At 44.5% G+C, this 18,584-nt stretch overlaps 1 protein-coding gene across 1 annotated transcript in view; it reads left to right on the forward strand.

Moving 5' to 3' along the window:
• Window positions 1–16,232, forward strand: part of LOC148454586 (CD151 antigen-like) — a 103,200-nt gene extending 86,968 nt beyond the window's left edge. Inside the window, exon 6 of the mRNA XM_088460738.1 lies at window positions 16,149–16,232. Within this exon, the coding sequence (XP_088316864.1) occupies window positions 16,149–16,154 (6 nt within the window). The 3' untranslated portion in view covers window positions 16,155–16,232. The remainder of the gene's footprint in view (window positions 1–16,148) is intronic.
• The last annotated feature ends 2,352 nt before the right edge of the window (window positions 16,233–18,584 follow it).

Below are 18,584 nucleotides of genomic sequence, written 5' to 3' on the forward strand. Positions count from 1 at the left end.
ACATGCCTCTGATGTTCTTCCACGGATCTGGAATAAATGAGGATATCATCCAAATAGACCACCACAAAGACTTCCAAGAAATACCTTAACACCTCATTAATAAAATCTTGAAACACGGCTGGGGCATTGGAGGCTGAACGGCATGACCAGGTACTCAAAATGTCCAGAATGGGTGTTAAAAGCCGTCTTCCACTCATCCCCTTCTTTGATGTGAATGAGATTGTATGCGCCCCTGAGATCAATCTTCAATAAGATAGATGCCACACGCAGTTGGTCAAAGAGCACCGAGATGAGTGGCAAGGGATATGCATTCTTGAATGTGATTTTATTCAGTCCACAGAAGTCTATGCAGGGTAGAAGAGATCCGTCCTTTTTCTCAACGAAGAAGAACCCTGCTCCTACTGGGGATTTGGATGGGCAAATAAAACCTTTATCCAGAGCCTTCCGGATATAAGGCCTGATTCAGACCCGGACGCTATGCTGTGCTCGATCGCATTGAGTGATTTTTCACAATCTGAGCATGTGTATGAGTCGCAATGCGTGTGCGCGAACCAGTCATTGCAATGGGAAAGTGCTCACCCATAGCCCGCAGTTGGGCCACTATTTTGAGTGACAAATAGTGCCATTTGTGGGTGGTAACAGGGGAAGGTGCTTGTAAACAGGGGTGTGGATGTGCGAACGCAGGCATGCCCGACCGTCAGAACGGCGTTTAATGGGTGTGCATAATTAGCAAAGTAGCGTCATTACACATGTGACTGGGTTGTATTTAAGCCAGAACTGCTCGCAATCTTGTGGTGCAGGTATTTACAATTTGAATACTGCTTCCTTAGATGTGTTTTTTTGATCCTTATCAGTAAAATTAATTATTCCTACATTCACTTATCTCATTTTGTTACTCAGTATGGACCGTATCCATTTAGGCCCAATATAACATTCTGCATCCAATCAGTGTGAACTATAGCTGAGCGCGTATATTCTTTTTCTTCTAACTGCTTATGATAGAGTCAGCTATCATTCATATACCGCAGCTCGCTACAGAGCCATATATCCACATTTTTATCTCAGTGCGCAGGTTTCCACCCCCTTTCTTTATATATTTGTGGTGGGAAAAGGCTACCACAAGCGCTGTGAGCAGCTCCGATGGCTCTCTATGTTCCCGGTTAATCCTACAACTGCCGGAGATGACATGTGTTATGAGTGGCAAAGGAGCGTCTTTATACAGGTGCGAGCGCATAGTGCGGCCGCTCACTATTGGGCGGCTTTACGTGACGCAGTGCAAGCACATGATTTAAATAGCTGGCCCCTTTTAGCCAGCGAGCAGCTGTAAATAGCGTCCAGGTCTGAATCAGGCCCAGTCCTGCATAGCCTTATCCTCCGGAATGGACAAGGCATATAATCGTCCCTTAGGAAGCCTGGCACCAGGTAAAAGATCAATGGTGCAGTTGAAGGATCAGTGAGGAGGCTGGACATCAGCTTTTTTCTTAGAAAAAACTTTGGCCAGATCTCTATATGGAGCCAGAATGGATGAGGCAACCACGGCAGCAGCCAGACAAATAGGTTGGGATAGACAGTAAGAGAAGCACGATGTACCCCATTCCAAGATGTTACCGGTCTGCCATTGGATCACGTTTTATACTTCTTCAACCAGGGTAACCCCAGAACCAAAGGAAACTGCAGAAGAAGAAACAAAAGTTCCTCACAATGTAAGACACCAACCAACAGCTGTAGAAGAGGAGTCCGGAAGAACACTGGAGCACTGGAAAGGCTGGTTCCATCCAATCACTGACACAGGAGTGGATAATGGCAGCAGGGTCAGACCTAGAGTTTGTAAAAAGGACAAGTTGTCAAGGACAAAAGGACAAAGACAAGGACATAAAGTTGTCTGCTGCACCACTGTCAATGAATGCCGGGACAGAGACCTGTGTGTTGGAGAGATGAATTACTGCAGTTATCAGGATAGAATTTTCAGGGTAGACGGATGCAAGGCCTAGATGTACCTCCCCTAATTCACCTAGACCTTGTCTTTTCCCGACTTCAGAGGACAAAGTTGGGTCAAGTGACCTCTACCACCGCAGTAGAGGCATAACCCCAGCTAGCATCTCCTCCATTTCTCTTTGGGCAGAAGGCAGAATGCATCCAACTGCATGGCTTCATCGGAGTCAGATGTAGTTGTCCACAATGGAGATCGAGGGAGCTGAGAAGGTAACTTCTTCTCCACTCTGTGTTCCCAGAGCCGTCGGTCGACATGAATAGCCAAACTCATAAGATCATCCAGGGAACTTGGGCCTGGATCCTTCCAACCTGCATTGACTGCCCACTTGCGGAACTCCATACAATAATCTTCCTCCGCTCTACTCTTCTGTTTTAGAGACCGGAGACTTGCCTCTGCCATGGACGCCTTGTCTGGGTCATGATAGATTAACCCAAGCACAGTAAAAAATGTCTCCACTGTCTGGAGGGCCAGGCTGGACAAAGGAAGCCGAAAGGCCCAGGTTTCTGGATCACCCTGAAGTAAGGAGATGATGATGCCTACTTGTTGGGTCTGTGAACCCGAGGACTTGAACCGAAGTCGCAAGTAGAGCTTACAGCTTTCTCTTAAATTCAGGAAGTCATTTCGGTTGCTGGAGAACTGATCAAGCAAATGTAATTTTGGTTCCACAACCGTGGGAGCAGGGGCACCATGAATCACCTCTACAGGGAGAGAAAGTGCCTGCACCTATTGTGTCAGAATCTGGATCTGTCCAGCCAGAATCTGAACCAGGTTCTGACCATGGTCCATGATGGAGGATCACAATACCCTGAATAAAGGCCGGTGATAATGTTAAGGCTCAGGTCAGATAATTGGGTATTAGTCCCACTACAGCCTTGAGGGCTGGTCTACCTTGGCTTGATGCAGCCGTGTAGCAGCCTTGAGGGCTGAAGATAACTGATTGGCTGTGGCCTATGGGCCAGTAGAATAAGGTGCAGCCTTTGGGCCAGAAGCAGCCATGAGGGCTGGAGGTGCCTGGTTGGATGAGGCCTGTGGGCCTGTAAGATGACATGCGACCTTTGGGCCGGTAGCAGCCCAGGTTGGTTGTGGGCTGAGGGCCAGAAGGATGAGGTGCGGCATTTGGGCTGGTAGCAACCTCTGTGCTGTGTCGAAGCTGGATTATTGGCTGAGACAAGATCAGTTTAAAATTGAATCGCAGTGACGCCATCTTGCGACTGGCCGCAAGACGCCATCTTAGAAATGAAATCGCAAGATGCCATTTTGCGAATGGCCGCCCAAGCGCCATTTTGGATAAACTTACACTTTAGTACATGTGGCGATATTACTATTAGCATCATGCGATTGCATCTTACACCATTTCTCATACACACACTAGTCGCATATTAGTGAATACATAAGATCCTGTATGAAAACGCCGAATATTAGCTTCATGCACACGCATCTGCCCCAAGGTAACTAGCATCTTTACATCAAACCCCACATACTCACACATTACATATTCACATACAAGGTTCCATAAGCTTTAAGGTATAAGATTTAAGTATGCACAGTTACTATAATTGCTATGAAATAAAGATTATTTTGTAACTAAGGTTTTATATGTGATAAGTAAGCCATGTTTGGTATTGTACTGATGCGTACTCTCTCAACAGTATTCCGGTAAAATCGATGTAGAGATCGCAACAGGCATTCTCAACTTATGGACCGCAGAGACTTCAAGCAACAAAATGTACATTATATGACCAACTGTTAGGATTTGCATGAGGCAGGAAACCAGAGACCACCAGTTGTTAGAGGCTGAAATGTGTCTATTTGAACCAACCTGTTAGATGCCTTGCAACATATACCATTGGTCCTAAAGGATTCCTTTAGGACCAATGGTATTAGCAACAAACTTCTCTACTGTGTTGTCTATTTCTAGGGGGGGGTATAAATATGTGTGCTCTGACCCTGGGTTTCTAGTCTTCGTGCTGAATGCTGATTGACGAGGGGTTTCTTGCTGATGCCTACATCTGGTCCAGAGCGCTGTGTATGTATAACTGTACTTGGGTCTGTGTAATTCCTTTGCGCAAAATTGTACTTATAACTAGTGTGCAACTGACTGTACTTTTACTTGAATAATACTTTGTGCTTTGGAACCACAGGTTCTAGGTCTGGAGTCTTTATTTACTGTATAACTGCGTACGCAAAATAGCGTCACCCTTAGAGGTTTATAGGCAGGGTTGTATAGAGGTTCAAAGGCAGTATCATTAGTTGGGGGCTCATAGTGAAGTCACTTACCCATTCACATGGCACATACGGTTATCGATATCTCACCAAAGGGTGGAGTGTTTACTTGCAATCACTCGGTGCTGAGAGATCGCTACCCATTTTCATGTGAGCCAGGGACGCTGACTAGAATCCAGGGACAAGAGAGGGAAAAGTTTGTTTTCCTTTGTTGATAGAATCTAACATTTAAAGGGGTGCCGCAGTATTGAACACACGGCTGAGTCGCAGTTTTGCGCACAGTAAAGACGCACTTTTGTGTTCGCAGCTAAAGGTTGTCATACGGTTGTGTGGTAGTCGCATTATTGTGTATGCGACTGGTCGCACAATAGCGTATACGTACTTCTGGTTGTGCTGCCACATGTTTAAACAAAGCCATTGAGTTTACATTATCAATTGTTGCTAAATATCTGGGTTAATGTGTATTTTTCTGCGCAGGAAAAAAGGTGTGTAACTGTGAGTGTTTGTTTAGGGTGTAACAAGGGACCTAAATGTTAAGGGTATCAAAGGACCCTTAAGTGCTAGGCGCAGGAGTTGGCCTAGTGACTCGGTAGCAGCTTACTGTTTACTTTACACAAAGCAAGTGTATGGTTTGTTATTTTTTGTTAGGGTTCGGCCCCCAGCGTGATTATAGCGTTCAGTAATCAATGTGTGTGATCTGATAGGCTTATTTGAACACTATAATTGAACCACATAATCTTGGCTAGATTGTGATTGTGAGCTGGTGGGAGAGTGGACGAAATCAACTGGAACACAAAGGGTACTTTGCTGCCCCCTAGCAGTTGAGAAGTAGTCAAAAAGGGATTGCTGAGCGGAAGCGGCCTTTACTTCCGTAGGTGAGTGGAAGCGTCTAGAGGTCCTCCATAAGGTTTGCGAATACGCCTTTTTTCCAAGGCGTTCGCAGGTAAGTGAAAGTATCTTGACTGTCTTTCACCAGTTTAAATCTTTATTGAAAAACGTAGGGGTTGTCTCAGAATGGAAGCCACGCAAACAATAGAGATGTTAGACAATGATGTGCTGCTAATGGAAGCGCCGCTTGGATCGGCCCGTCGTATTATGCATACTAAGTACGGTACTTATGCAATAAGGTATTGTGATGTATGGTTTAAGATGGCGATGAAGAGTGTTAGACCGTTTCCCAGAATTGGTAGTTTTGATAAAGATGTATTAGATAATGTCCGGGATCACATCAGTCTGATGCGCTCCCGAGAGAAAAAGGTCAAAAGACGCAAACTAGCGTTGCGAGCGCATTGCCAGAGAATACATCCACGACGCTGAATTGCAATGCGGGCGAGCCACATAATGCCGCGCACGTGCAACAAGGTAGCATTGCGGAAGGTATTGACAGCAGTTCACGCGCACCACCCCCACCTTATGTGGATGGAGGTGCAAGTACAGTTATCAAAAATACCCATAAAAATGTAACAAGCAATTTGTACCCTCTCTTAAGCAACTATAAAGAAAATGTTCATGATATGGATGATGAGCCTATTGTAATGGCTGCCATTTCCCATGCTGTACAAATGATAGATGCTACGCCACGACTATCACGAGTGGTGCCGCCATCTCCATCGGTAACAGCAAGGGAAGTGCTAACACCCTCTGCACCCGTAGAGGAAGTTGTTAATACCATACGTAGCAGCAACAGATTAAACCCCCAGCCAGGTAACAAGGTCAAAGGTAGCAGCGCTACTGGTCTGCATCCCATTCGGACAATAACTGTTCCGAATCGAAATGCAGATGCGAACGGTGTAGTGCCCACAAGTGGTAATGAAAAATTGGAAAAATTGTCCTTGGACAAGAGTAGAACTAAATTCCATCATAAATGATTTCCCCGAACCCAAAAAGGAACTAGCCAAATGTCAAAGATTTTTGAGGAATTTGGGTAGTTCTCATGAGCCAACTAATAAAGATTGGCGGGTGGTGTTAAGGGCCTGTCTACCACGCAATACCGACGTGACAAAATTTATCACGGATTGTGTATTGGATGGTGACATTCCCTTAACAGACCAAGTAAGCCAAGGTAATATTTCCCACATTGTAACTCAATTGGGTATATATTTTCCGGTAGTAGTTAACTGGAACAAAATTTTCGCCATAAAGCAAAAGGAGAGTGAATCTGCAGAAGAGAATTGCGACCGGGCTCTGCAGGCTATCACTCAGTACACTGGGATAGAAGATATTAAAGATAGCACTCACCACAGGGGAATGATAGTCACGGTACTCATGGACGGTCTTAAGGAAAACTTAAAGACTCAGGTTCAGACCTCACAACCTGGCTGGAGGGGAGTCACAATAGATAAACTCATAGAATCTGCCATAGAACATGATAAGAACATCTCAAAGAAGAGAGAGATCCAGAGCGAAAAACTAATGGCTGTCAGTATTCAAGCTCTGGAAGGAATGACAGTAACATCACAGCCAACAGACACACTTGCATCAACACACACACCTACACCTGAACAGTTATATGCCTTCACTAATCCCACACAACCGCAAACACAGCTCTATTCTACTAACCCTACACAACCACAGGTCCCACACTACTCACAAACTTCATATCCCCCACAACACCCTTATCCTCCATATCCCTACCCATAGCGACCACCTTTTCCTCCTGCTCAAACCTCACAACAACCCGTGTCTTCATCCGATCCACAAATATGTTTTAATTGTAACCAGCCAGGACATTTAATTAAAAACTGCAGAGTAACAAGGTAGGACCCCCAAACCAGAGAGTACCTGGATATCCCCATAAGGGATATGCACAGAGAACAGCAAATGTCCAGCAGACACCAGCTCCAATTGTGGCCGTTAATGCTTTATTGGAGAATGGTAGCCAACGCTAGGGGTCAGGTCATACCTGTAGTCTACAGATAGTCAAATTAACGGGAAGTACTAGGGAAGAACCGGTCATGATGGTTGATGTAGCTGGTACTGAATATCCTTTTCTTGTAGACACAGGGGCGACCAGGTCAGTGATAAAATCTCCCGTTAATTTACAAGTGAGCAACGAGACAGTACCAACAATGGGTGTAACAGGTAAAGTGGAACATTATCCTTTAACAAAGTCCACAGAGGTTACTATTGGGCTGTTGCATACCAAGCATTCTTTTCTTTTAGCTGCTGCGGCTCCTACTAACCTGCTGGGCAGAGACTTGTTATGTAAGATGGGATGTGTTATATATTGCACCCCTGATGGTGTATTTTTAGATTTCCCTGAGAGAGTTGCGCACGAGGTGCGGGATATGTTGGACACTCCCCGAAGGATAATGTATCTCTACCAGTTAAAATGAAAATCCGTCCCAGGTAGATCAAATGTTGTCCCAAATTCCAGATTCCCTTTGGACTAAGTATGGACAGGACACTGGATTAATGGCAAACGTAAGCCCCATAATGGTAAATTTAAAAAGCGGTAGGCAAGCTCCAAAAAATCCCCAGTACCCACTAAAACAGGAGGTAGAATTAGGGGTTTTTCCAATAATTGAGCGACTATTGCAACAGGGAATTTTAGTCCGTACAGCTAGTGTAGCCAACAGTCCCATCTTTCTGGTGAAAAAGAGTGGTGGGAGGGGTTATAGCCGGCTCCTTCGTGCGCATGCGTGAGACCCGCTACGACCGACAGTGCCGGTCGTAGCGGGTCTCTTTCCAAAGGGGGCGAGCTGTTGGTGTTGATTGACAGCTCACCCTGTTTGGAAGGCGTGCCGGGGGGGGTGGCAGCCCAAACGGAGGTGTTCCCATGGGAACGCCTGCTGTTTGGGGGAGGCCCCACTCCGGGGCTTACGACAAGTGAGACCCTACCCTAGGGTCTCATTGTAAACCCCGATGGTCGCGATGGTCTATGACCATCGCGACCATCACCCTAGCGGTCGTTAGAGCTGTGGGTGTAAACTCACAGCCTAATGACCGAAACAGAGGTGGCCGGTCAGGATGCAAGCGGCCGCCTAGTTGTTGAGCGACCGCTTGCATCCTCCGACCGCCTCTCAATGAGGGCCTTAATCTCTTCCTCAAAGCCCGATCGTGTCATACACACAGAGGAATCAGAGCAGGCTTTCCTTAATCTTAAGGATAGTCTGACAAAAGCACCTGCATTGGGAATACCAGATTATGAAAAACCTTTTGATTTGTATTGTACGGAAGCCGATGGTTGTGCTGCAGGTGTCCTTACACAAAAACATGCCAGTAGGCCCGTAGCATACTACAATGCCCAATTGGACACTGTGGTGAGATCACTCCCCACCTGTTTGAGAAGTGTAGCAGCTACCACTCTATTGGTGAGTAAAAGTGAGGACGTAGTATTGGGTCATGATATGATTGTATACACTCCCCACACTGTATCTGCTCTGCTGAATTCTGCTTAAACCAGACACGTTTCTTCGGCTAGGTTTACCAAATGGGAACTAGCTCTAATCGCACCTGCAAACATCACTGTTAAATGTTGCGGCACGCTGAATCCAGCGACATATTTATCATATGTACAACATGATGTACAAAGGGTGGAAGGAGACGAGTTGCTGGCGGGGGTGAATTCAGTGGACATAATGATACACATGATTGTATGGAATATCTGAATCAGACCTTTACTGCTAGACCTGACATACACGACACACCTTTTTAGAGAAGGTAGATGTGACTTTTTACATGGATGGGAGTTGTCATAGACAAACAGACACAGGTGAATTATGTACAGGTTATGCTGTTGTAAATGACACAGACATCATAGAAGCTAAACCTCTTGGTCCTCCTCACTCAGCCCAGGTGGCAGAGTTAGTAGCACTAACTAGAGCGTGTGAACTGGCAGCAGGCAAATCTGCTAACATCTACACTGACTCGAGGTATGCGTTCAGGGTGGTGCACGATTTCGGGGCTCTATGGCGTCTGAGAAATTTTATGACAGCAGCAGGCACACCAGTTGCACATTCCCGACACATAAAACATCTTTTAGGAGCAATCCAACTGCCTAAAGCGATGGCAGTAATCAAGTGTAAAGCCCATACATGTGAGGATGATCCGGTGTCATTGGGCAGCAACAGAGCCGATGAAGCTGCAAAATGGGCAGCAGGGTTAAAAATGTTTTCTCCCACTGAAAAAATTATGTCTTTCCAAACAATTGATATGCTGAAATTAATTGAGATGCAAAATGTGTGTTCAATTCAGGAAAAGTCCATTTGGAAGTCCTCCGGGCTCTGGAGGCATGGAGAAGGTAAGCCAGTAGCCCCCAAGGCATATTACCCCAGCCTGGCTGAGGCAGCACACGGTCTGACTCATCTGGGAAAGCAAGGTATGTGCGAGTTGGTGAGAGCATACTGGTGCGCACCAGGTTTTTCTTCACAAGCAGAAAAGAAAGCAATGTCCTGTCTGACCTGCTTGAGGAAGAACATAGGGAAAGCGATCCCTACCATACCGTCCCACATTTCACCGACTGATGGACCTTTCCAGGTGATACAAATTGATTTCATCCAATGACCACCCTGCAGCAATCTTAAGTATGTATTGGTGTGCACTGACGTATTTTCTAATTGGGTTGAGGCCTACCCAGCGGCCACTAATACTGCTGCGTTTACTGCCAAGAAAATAGTTCAGGAATTTGTATGCAGGTACGGTATCCCTAAAATCATTGAGAGTGACAGGGGTACACATTTCACAGGTGATGTTTTTCAAAATATGTGGAAGCTGATGGGTATTAATAGTCAACTTCACACCCCCTACTGACCGCAAGCCAGTGCCAAGGTAGAGAGGATGAACGGGACTATTAAAAATAAGCAAAGTAAAATCATGGCAGAGACTGGACTAGGATGGCCAGAAGCGTTACCTTTGGTCTTACATAGCATAAGGACCACTCCTAGACCCCCTCTAAATCTGTCCCCATTTGAAATACTGTTCGGTAGACAACCTCATTTGATTATAAGTCCACAGGAAGCCTTGAAGGGTAACAACGAGGTAACTGTAAAGTATCTTATATCAATGAGTAAGTAGTTAAAACAACAGCAGCAGAAACTGAAATTGTTGTCCAATGATATGCCTGAAACTAACTGTCATGATGTTGAACCAGGAGAATATGTTATGATCAGACATTTCTTGTGTTCAGGTTGTTTGACTGATCGGTGGGAAGGTCCGTACCAGGTGCTGCTGACAAGTACTACATCTTTGAACGTGGCTGAGAGAGATACCTGGGTCCATTCCACTCACTGCAAAAAGGTCAACCAACCGGTGGAGAAACGAGTCGGAGACAAGGCTGATAGCATGGACCTGTCGCTCATGAGCTTGTTCTGGGAGAATTGAAAAGGTTGCAGTGAGATACCTGAACTAACAGAAATCTGCAGGTCTTGTTGTGGCAATGGACGGGCTTGCTGTGTACATTTTCATGTTCTCTTTTAGAGTGTTCACCATCCTGGTCGGTTCGGGAATGTCCAGTTTCTGTGAAGGGGGACTGATTGTGGAGAGGGGAGTTGATGGCAGTGCTGATGGAGTGGAGTCAGAAGGAGTGCAATGCCAATCAGGGGAGTATCTGACCAATCTTAGTACTGTTATTGTTAAGAGAGCTGTTATTCCAGATACTCGCGGAAGGTGTGGAGGTTTATCGTTTGAAGATTCCTGTATTTGTGAGCTTTGTGGGTCCCTAGTTGATGAGAATTTTATCCAACGGTGCCAGCCTAAATATAACCCTTACTGGGGTGGGTATCCTTTAGAGGATTATCATAGCATGGTAGGCAAAGTGTTAAATCAAACTGATTGCTGGGTGTGTTCACATGTGCCACAGGGACAGCATAATGTAGGGTTAGTGCCATTTCCACTGAATATCACAGAAATTTTAGAATTACAGAAAGGGAAGACATTGGATGGAAAATTCCTCTCATCCAAACCACCTCATTTCAAACTCTATAAATTCCAAGTAGATAGATCACTTTTGTGTTTAACCATAACCAACCCCAATAAACCCAGGAGTTGGGAAGTGACAGGGAATAATCAGATGATGACCTTCTCACAAAGAGCTGATAATGAGTCCATAAACCATGGTCTGATACACTCAATTAAATCTAGTGGGAGACATTTTAGGTACTGGTATACATTGAGTTCCACCAAAGAAATTATTGGTAAGGTACCAGATGGTTATTGTGCTAAAATAATACTGCCAGAGAGTTGCATGTACCATATGGAAGACCCAGAAATAGGATTGTTTGCAAGGGAAATGTGCTTACCATTCCTTATGTTCTCCCTGATAATGTATATTTTATATGTGGAAGAAAAGTGTATAAGTGGCTCTCCCCGAGTTCTGAAGGTTTGTGTTACCTGGGAAGAGCAGTCCCAGAAGTTATGACCCTCACACATGTTGAAATGCTTGGTATACATAAAAACACACCATCACCATATCTTCGCATGCAATATGAACACAGAGGCAAACGAAATATGATACCTGGTGACATACATAAAGCCACTCAGTTAATTAGTGAGACAACTGGCTTTCAAGTTTTAGTAGCATTGGATCCCACCAGGATTGCTCGGGGTACATTAAATTTTAGATATATTCAGGAACTTGCTAAATTAATAGATAATATCACAGAGATGTACGATGACACATTCAGGTATACAGGGAGAGAATTGCAAGCGTAGAAGAAAGAACTGGTGCAACACAGGCTACTTAACTGCTGTTACTGGATTGTATTGCATAATGTTGGCCACCCAATTTGAAGTAAAATGTTGCACCTATGTCACCAATGATACCTGCGACCCTAAGGAAGTGATAGACCGGAAGATGGATGAAATTCTTCAGCTAAAATGGGAATTTTGTAAGAACCATAATGCTTCAGTGGCTGAAGTAGGGGAGAAGATAGAAGGATAGGTTTCATGGCTGAACCCAGTGAAATGGTTATCAGGTCTAGGGGAATGGGTCCAGGAAGTGATCGCCAGCATAGGCAAATTCTTAATCCTTATACTGATTGTCATCTTAATAATTGGCATATGTGTCCAGTGTGTTCCTATTGTGTTGAAGTGTGGAAAATGTAAAAATAGAGAAAAATGAAAGAACGAAATTATGATGGTGGTCAGTATGAATACTGAGGTAAATACAGAACTGCAGTACAACCCTGAACTAGGAAATACCATCATTTAATGTTTTATATTTAGACAAGCATAGAATATATTATTGAAATGTTATTTTAAAACACCTCAGATAATGTAAAGTCTCAAATTTCCCCTTCAAGACTGCCTTTATAGGACTGGTGTATCCCCACACCTTTCATATGATCTTCCAAGATCCGTGGTGTGCGTATAATAGTAGTTTTATGTCCCCACTCAGAGACACATAATTGATGGATTAAGAACCACCTTGTGCCATCCCATAATAAAACTAAATAGTATATAAATGTAAGCCTAAAGATTATATTTTAAAATCATATTGTGATAGCATGTTGTTCTCTATCAAAGGGTGGACTGTCAAAGCTGGATTATTGGCTGAGACAAGATCAGTTTAAAATTGAATCGCAGTGACACCATTTTGCGACTGGCCGCAAGACGCCATCTTAGAAATGAAATCGCAAGACGCCATTTTGCGAATGGCCACCCAAGCGCCATTTTAAATAAACTCACACTTTAGTACATGTGGCGATATTACTATTAGCATCATGCGATTGCATCTTACACCATTTCTCATACACACATTAATACGCACAATTGCGCAGTTAACTAGTCGCATATTAGCGAATACATAAGATCCTATTTGAAAACACCGAATATTAGCTTCATGCACACGCATCTGCCCCAAGTTAACTAGCGTCTTTACATCAAACCCCACATACTCACACATTACATATTCACATACAAGGTTCCATAAGCTTTAAGGTATAAGATTCAAGTATGCACAGTTACTATAATTGCTATGAAATAAAGATTATTTTGTAACTAAGGTTTTATATGTGATAAGTAAGCCATGTTTGGTATTGTACTGATGCGTACTCTCTCAACAGTATTCCGGTAACATCGATGTAGAGGTCGCAACAGGCATTCTCAACTTATGGACCGCAGAGACTTCAAGCAACAAAATGTACATTATATGACCAACTGTTAGGATTTGCATGAGGCGTGAAACCAGAGACCACCAGTTGTTAGAGGCTGGACTGTGTCTATTTGAACCAACTTGTTAGATGCCTTGTAACATATGCCCTGTACTTTAGGACCAATGGAATAAGCAACAAACTTGTCTATTGTGTTGTCTATTTCTGGGGAATATAAATGTGTGCTCTGACCCTGGGTTTCTAATCTTCGTGCTGAATGCTGATTGACGAGGGGTTTCTTACTGATGCCTACATCTGGTCCAGAGCGCTGCATTTGTATAACTGTACTTGGGTCTGTATAATTCCTTTGCGCTAAATTGTACTTATAACTAGCGTGTAACTGACTACTTTTACTTGAATAATACATTGTGCTTTGGAACCACAGGTTCTAGGTCTGGAGTCTTTATTTACTGTATAACTGCATACGCAAAATAGCGTCATCCTTAGAGGTTTATAGGCAGGATATCAGAAGGTATAGGCAGGGGTGTATAGAGGTTCAAAGACAGTATCGTTAGCTGGTTGGGCCTGAGGGCCAGTAGGATGAGGCGCGGCCTTAGGGCTGGTAGCAGCCTCTGGGCTGGTTGTGGCCTGAGGGCCAGTACTAACAGTCACTGAAAGGAGTCATATCCAGCCTTTGAGGCAGACTCCAAGCTGTGCAGCAGCCTTGAGGGCTGGATGAACTTGGCAAGTAGATGCTAGGGTGTGCTGAGTGCCACCGGGATGACACTAGCGGTTGTACACTGGGTAGTGTACTCTGGATGCTGTAGTGTGCACCGGGATGACACCAGCGATCGTACACAAGATTGCATACTCAGGGCGCTGAAGTGCGCTTAGTGCCGCCGAGATGACACCAGTGATTGTACACAAAATTGCGTACTCGGAATGCTTAGGTGCACTTAGTGCCGCCGGGATGACATCAGCGATAGTACAAAAGACTGCATACTCAGGATGCTGAGGTGTGCCCATGCTGCCTGGATGGCACAAGCAGCAGGAGACAGGAATGCAGACTGAACCACTCAGGTGACACAAACGGCTGGTAATACTTATGGCAGATCGTGCCACCTAGATGACACAAGCAGCTGGTACAATGGGGCTGACTAGACACAGGTAACTCGACTAAAAACAGGAGACCACACTGGAACCAGAAACACGTGGAACGCTACGGGGAATATCCAATTGGGCGCAAGGTTTAGCGAGGTAGAAACCTTGCGCCCAATTTAGAAATACAGCGGGTATGCGTGCTCCCGATACCCGAGGTATTCAATTCCAAAAATACTGATCCCAGGGTTTTGAGTTCTGAAAACCCGAAGGTGTGTATTTTTTACTGAAAAAAAAAACACTTACCTTACAAGGGGTCTCCAGTAGTCTCCGCGGCTACCAGCGGCCTCCCCTCTCTCTTCTTACCGGAGAGGGGGCTGCTGGGAGTCCCAGGGGCTGCTGTGAGATGTAGTTCTCCCATCACCCATATCGGGGGCCACACTAGCTCTGCGGGGGCACAGTGACAGTGGGACACACACTCATACACACTTACATACACCACACACACTGACATACTCACCACTGCTGCAGAAGAGCCAGCTCCCGACACAGGATGAAGAAGACAGCGCTGCTGGAGGTAAGTAATTAAGGACTAATTAAGCTAATTGGATACTTCCAATTGCTTAATTAGTCCTCAGGAGGAGCGCTGCAGGGGTGTCAAAGCAAGTGTCGGTGATTTAACCTAAAATCAACGATTTTAGGAAGAATCACGCTTGCTCAGGAGGTGCGTGGAAAAAAACTCCTGACGCATGTTTATTTAAAAACCACGCACCTAATAGAATAGCAAAAAAAACGCACCTGCAGGAAAAAGCTAGCAGGTGCTGTTTTTTTGCTAATCTCGCAGCCTATTGAATATGCCCCTATGACCGGCATGGAGGGAAGGGCTGGCTGGCATTTAACAGAAACAGAGCCCAACCAGAGCAAGTCTCCCTAATGACAGACCAGTGAGCACCTGGGCTGTGCACAGACAGGAGAATCACTCAATGTGCACCTGATAGTGCACACAGACAGGCAGTAATTAGTGCAGAGGCTCAGTAGCAACCAGGACTGGAACTGCAAACAATATGCTGCTAACCACAGATCCAAACAGGAGGAAGGAGGAGACTTCAGCGAACGCTTGCCCGGCGTTCACCCCGCACAGCATCGGCAGCGCGCCGGCTTGTGACAGATATTTAACTAATATGAATATTCATTACTGAATAGTGCTATAAGATTTATGATGGACATATGCGCATGCATCCTATGAATAAAGACACCGAACGCCGGCACAACACAAGTGTTTCTGCGAAACAAATTTAATATCCTCCATCTCCTGTATCGAGCATGAGTCATGTATATAGTTATAATTATCTAAGATATAATCCAATTGTAGCGTTCTGTGCCAGCAAATGAGTTCATGCTGTGAGGATATAACCTACGGATTAAGAGTAGGCAGATATATATGTGCCCTATGATAAAGGACATCCAGTGCTGGTATAATAGATCATTTCATTTACACATCATTGTACCAGGAGACAGATTAGGGTGCTGGGATACACCTACCAACTCCTCCGCTGTCTTCTCTTATTACAGCTACATGGCAATGAGTAGATATTGAAGACTTGTAGGCTGAACTCCAAAGTCCAAGTAGATACAAACAGCTTGTATATTACGGTTGATGTGGATACTGATATTATCAGGATAGCTTGGCAACATTGTTTATAATATGTGGTTACAATTTTTCTGATTAATTTAGAAACATTATTGCAGTCCACCAAGCTACAAGATAATTCAATTGAACTGTTCCTTTTTCCCTTTCTCCTCAGAGATAATACGATTCGGATTAATCAAACGTGTATACAGAAATAAAGCACATTTATTTATATAAATAAATGTAAACACACAACGGGACCTTTGTTTTAATACACAGCTTATTTTTGAATTTTTGTCTTGTCAACACAGTATATGTAAATTAATGTTTAGGAACAATGTGTTTCTTGAAATATATTTAGCTGTCTGTCAATATATTTTACTGTATATACTTTACTATATACTCCGGGTAAGTATCCTCTGATTTAGAGGAGTGTACGCGGCCCCCAGCTCTCCAGAGCTAGGACCGCTGTTCACTCACCACCTCTCATTACCTGCTGGTATACTCAGACACGCGCACGGACCTAACTCTGGTAACAGGGATAGTGTCCGTGAATGCGTAGTCCAGAGCACCGCAGTGCAGAGTGATCCCGTTGCCAGCCAAGCCAGCCACCACCGTACCATTGCAGCATCACCCCGGACCACGTACACCATCAATAACCAGGACGCTTGAACACTTCATTGAGGTATCTTCTATTGAGAATAGCGGGACGCCGCTATATCTCATTTTCTGAGATCATAGACATTGTATACATCCACACGAAATAGAGGTGTAATACAGGTATCAGGTTGGCACATGACTTAACCCCTTCTATTGTATTATATCAATAGATCAACGGGCGATCTCTCATATTGATTTTGCACGGATTACCACAAGGCGTACAGTAGGGTATACAGTGGTTTTTTGTACTTACCATATTGTATTGATTCGCCTTTGCTATTGATATATTTTTATATATACATACATTGTTGTACTTTACTGCATGTATTTTTCTGAGATCAAGTAAATTATTATATCTATACTCATTGTGTTCAGCATCACTTCCCACACATTGTATATGTTTATTAGATTGGTCAGGTAGAGATCTCTGCTACATCCACTACAATACATTTAATGTATCCTTAGCCTTTCTAGTTCTAAGAAGATATAAGTTGTGCGCAGCACTTTAACCCACTTTTTTCTTGTTTGAATATATGTTCAGCATTTCAATGGACAATACGGGGTTTCCAAGTTATTACAAATAATTAATAATTATATTACACTAGTGCAGCAATCTCCTTTTTTTCTTTTGTTTAACAAGTCTACTGTACAACAATAAGATACTTGTGATTAAAACTATATCATGTTATTTAAACCATGTAGTTTGCACTGAAGCATGCAATATGATTATGGGCAACAGATCTTTAATCTCATAGACAAGTACTCGAGTACTTAGAATAGCTAGTGTTCCAGAAGAAACTGTAATGTTCTGGTTTAGTTGTGGACCCGGGCTGGTGACAGGAGCAGATACAGAAGTGGATTTAAATAAAAAGGTAGAATCTTTAATGAGTGATTTAGCAGACATGGGAATGGCAAAAGTAAAAGTCCAGGTTTAGCACTAAAGTGCACTTGAAAACTGTAGTGAAGATAATGGGAGAATGTCCAGATAGCAGCAGATAAGAACAGTCCAGTATGCAGGTTAGTGAGCTGAAAAAACACAGGCAGAGGTGATGAGTCCAGCTGGGAGCAAAGTGGAGGCAAGGTGCAGGGTGTCAGCAGACTCAGGCACTCAGGCAGGGAAAAGGTAGTAGAGGATGCAGGATAGTCCAGCGGGTTTTTGGAGCTGACAAGCAGGTTGGCAGCTAGCGTTTTCACAGGTAACAAGAGGTGAGCACAGAGAACTCCCTCTCAGCTAGGCTGAGATACACGTTGCACTGGCAATGAAGGAAGGCTCTGAACCTTCCTAAATACCCCATGCCGCACTATGACTGACTGAAGGGAGCACATGACTCACCAAGATTGGGCAGTTGAATCACATGGTCAGAAGGCAAGATGGTGGCGCCCATGCCAAACGGAACGGAAACAATGCCAGGCCCTACCAGCCCTGAGTGACAATGTGCCAACACAGAAACACGCACAGCCAATGCCCCTCGCCAAACACCAGCGTCACCGCCAGACACCCCCCACCATAGTGACCTCACATGCAATACCCGATGACCACCATGCTGAGAAACCCTGGCCGTGACAGTACCCCCCCCTCCTTTTGGGTGGCCTCAGGACACTCACCAGGCTTCTCTGGATGAGCAAAATGGAACTTCCTGATGAGTGCAGGAGCATGGATGTCTCGGGCATTGGTCCAACAGCGCTCCTCCGGACAGTAACCTATCCAATCCAGCAGGTATTGCAAACGTCCTCTGCGAAGACGGGAATCCAGGACCTGGGAGACCTCAAATTCGAATCCTCTTTCCGTCTGGACTTGGGGAGAAGCAGGCAGAACTCTGTGGAATTTGTTCAGCACCAGGGATTTGAGTAAGGAAATGTGAAAGGAATTCGGAATTTTCAGATATGGGGTCAACTGTAGGCAATAAGCCACAGGATTAATGACTTCAATGATGGTGAAGGGACCGATAAA

This window comes from Taudactylus pleione, unplaced genomic scaffold, assembly GCF_031769625.1.
Source record: "Taudactylus pleione unplaced genomic scaffold, aTauple2 ptg000977l, whole genome shotgun sequence".
Taxonomy (NCBI): domain Eukaryota; kingdom Metazoa; phylum Chordata; class Amphibia; order Anura; family Myobatrachidae; genus Taudactylus; species Taudactylus pleione.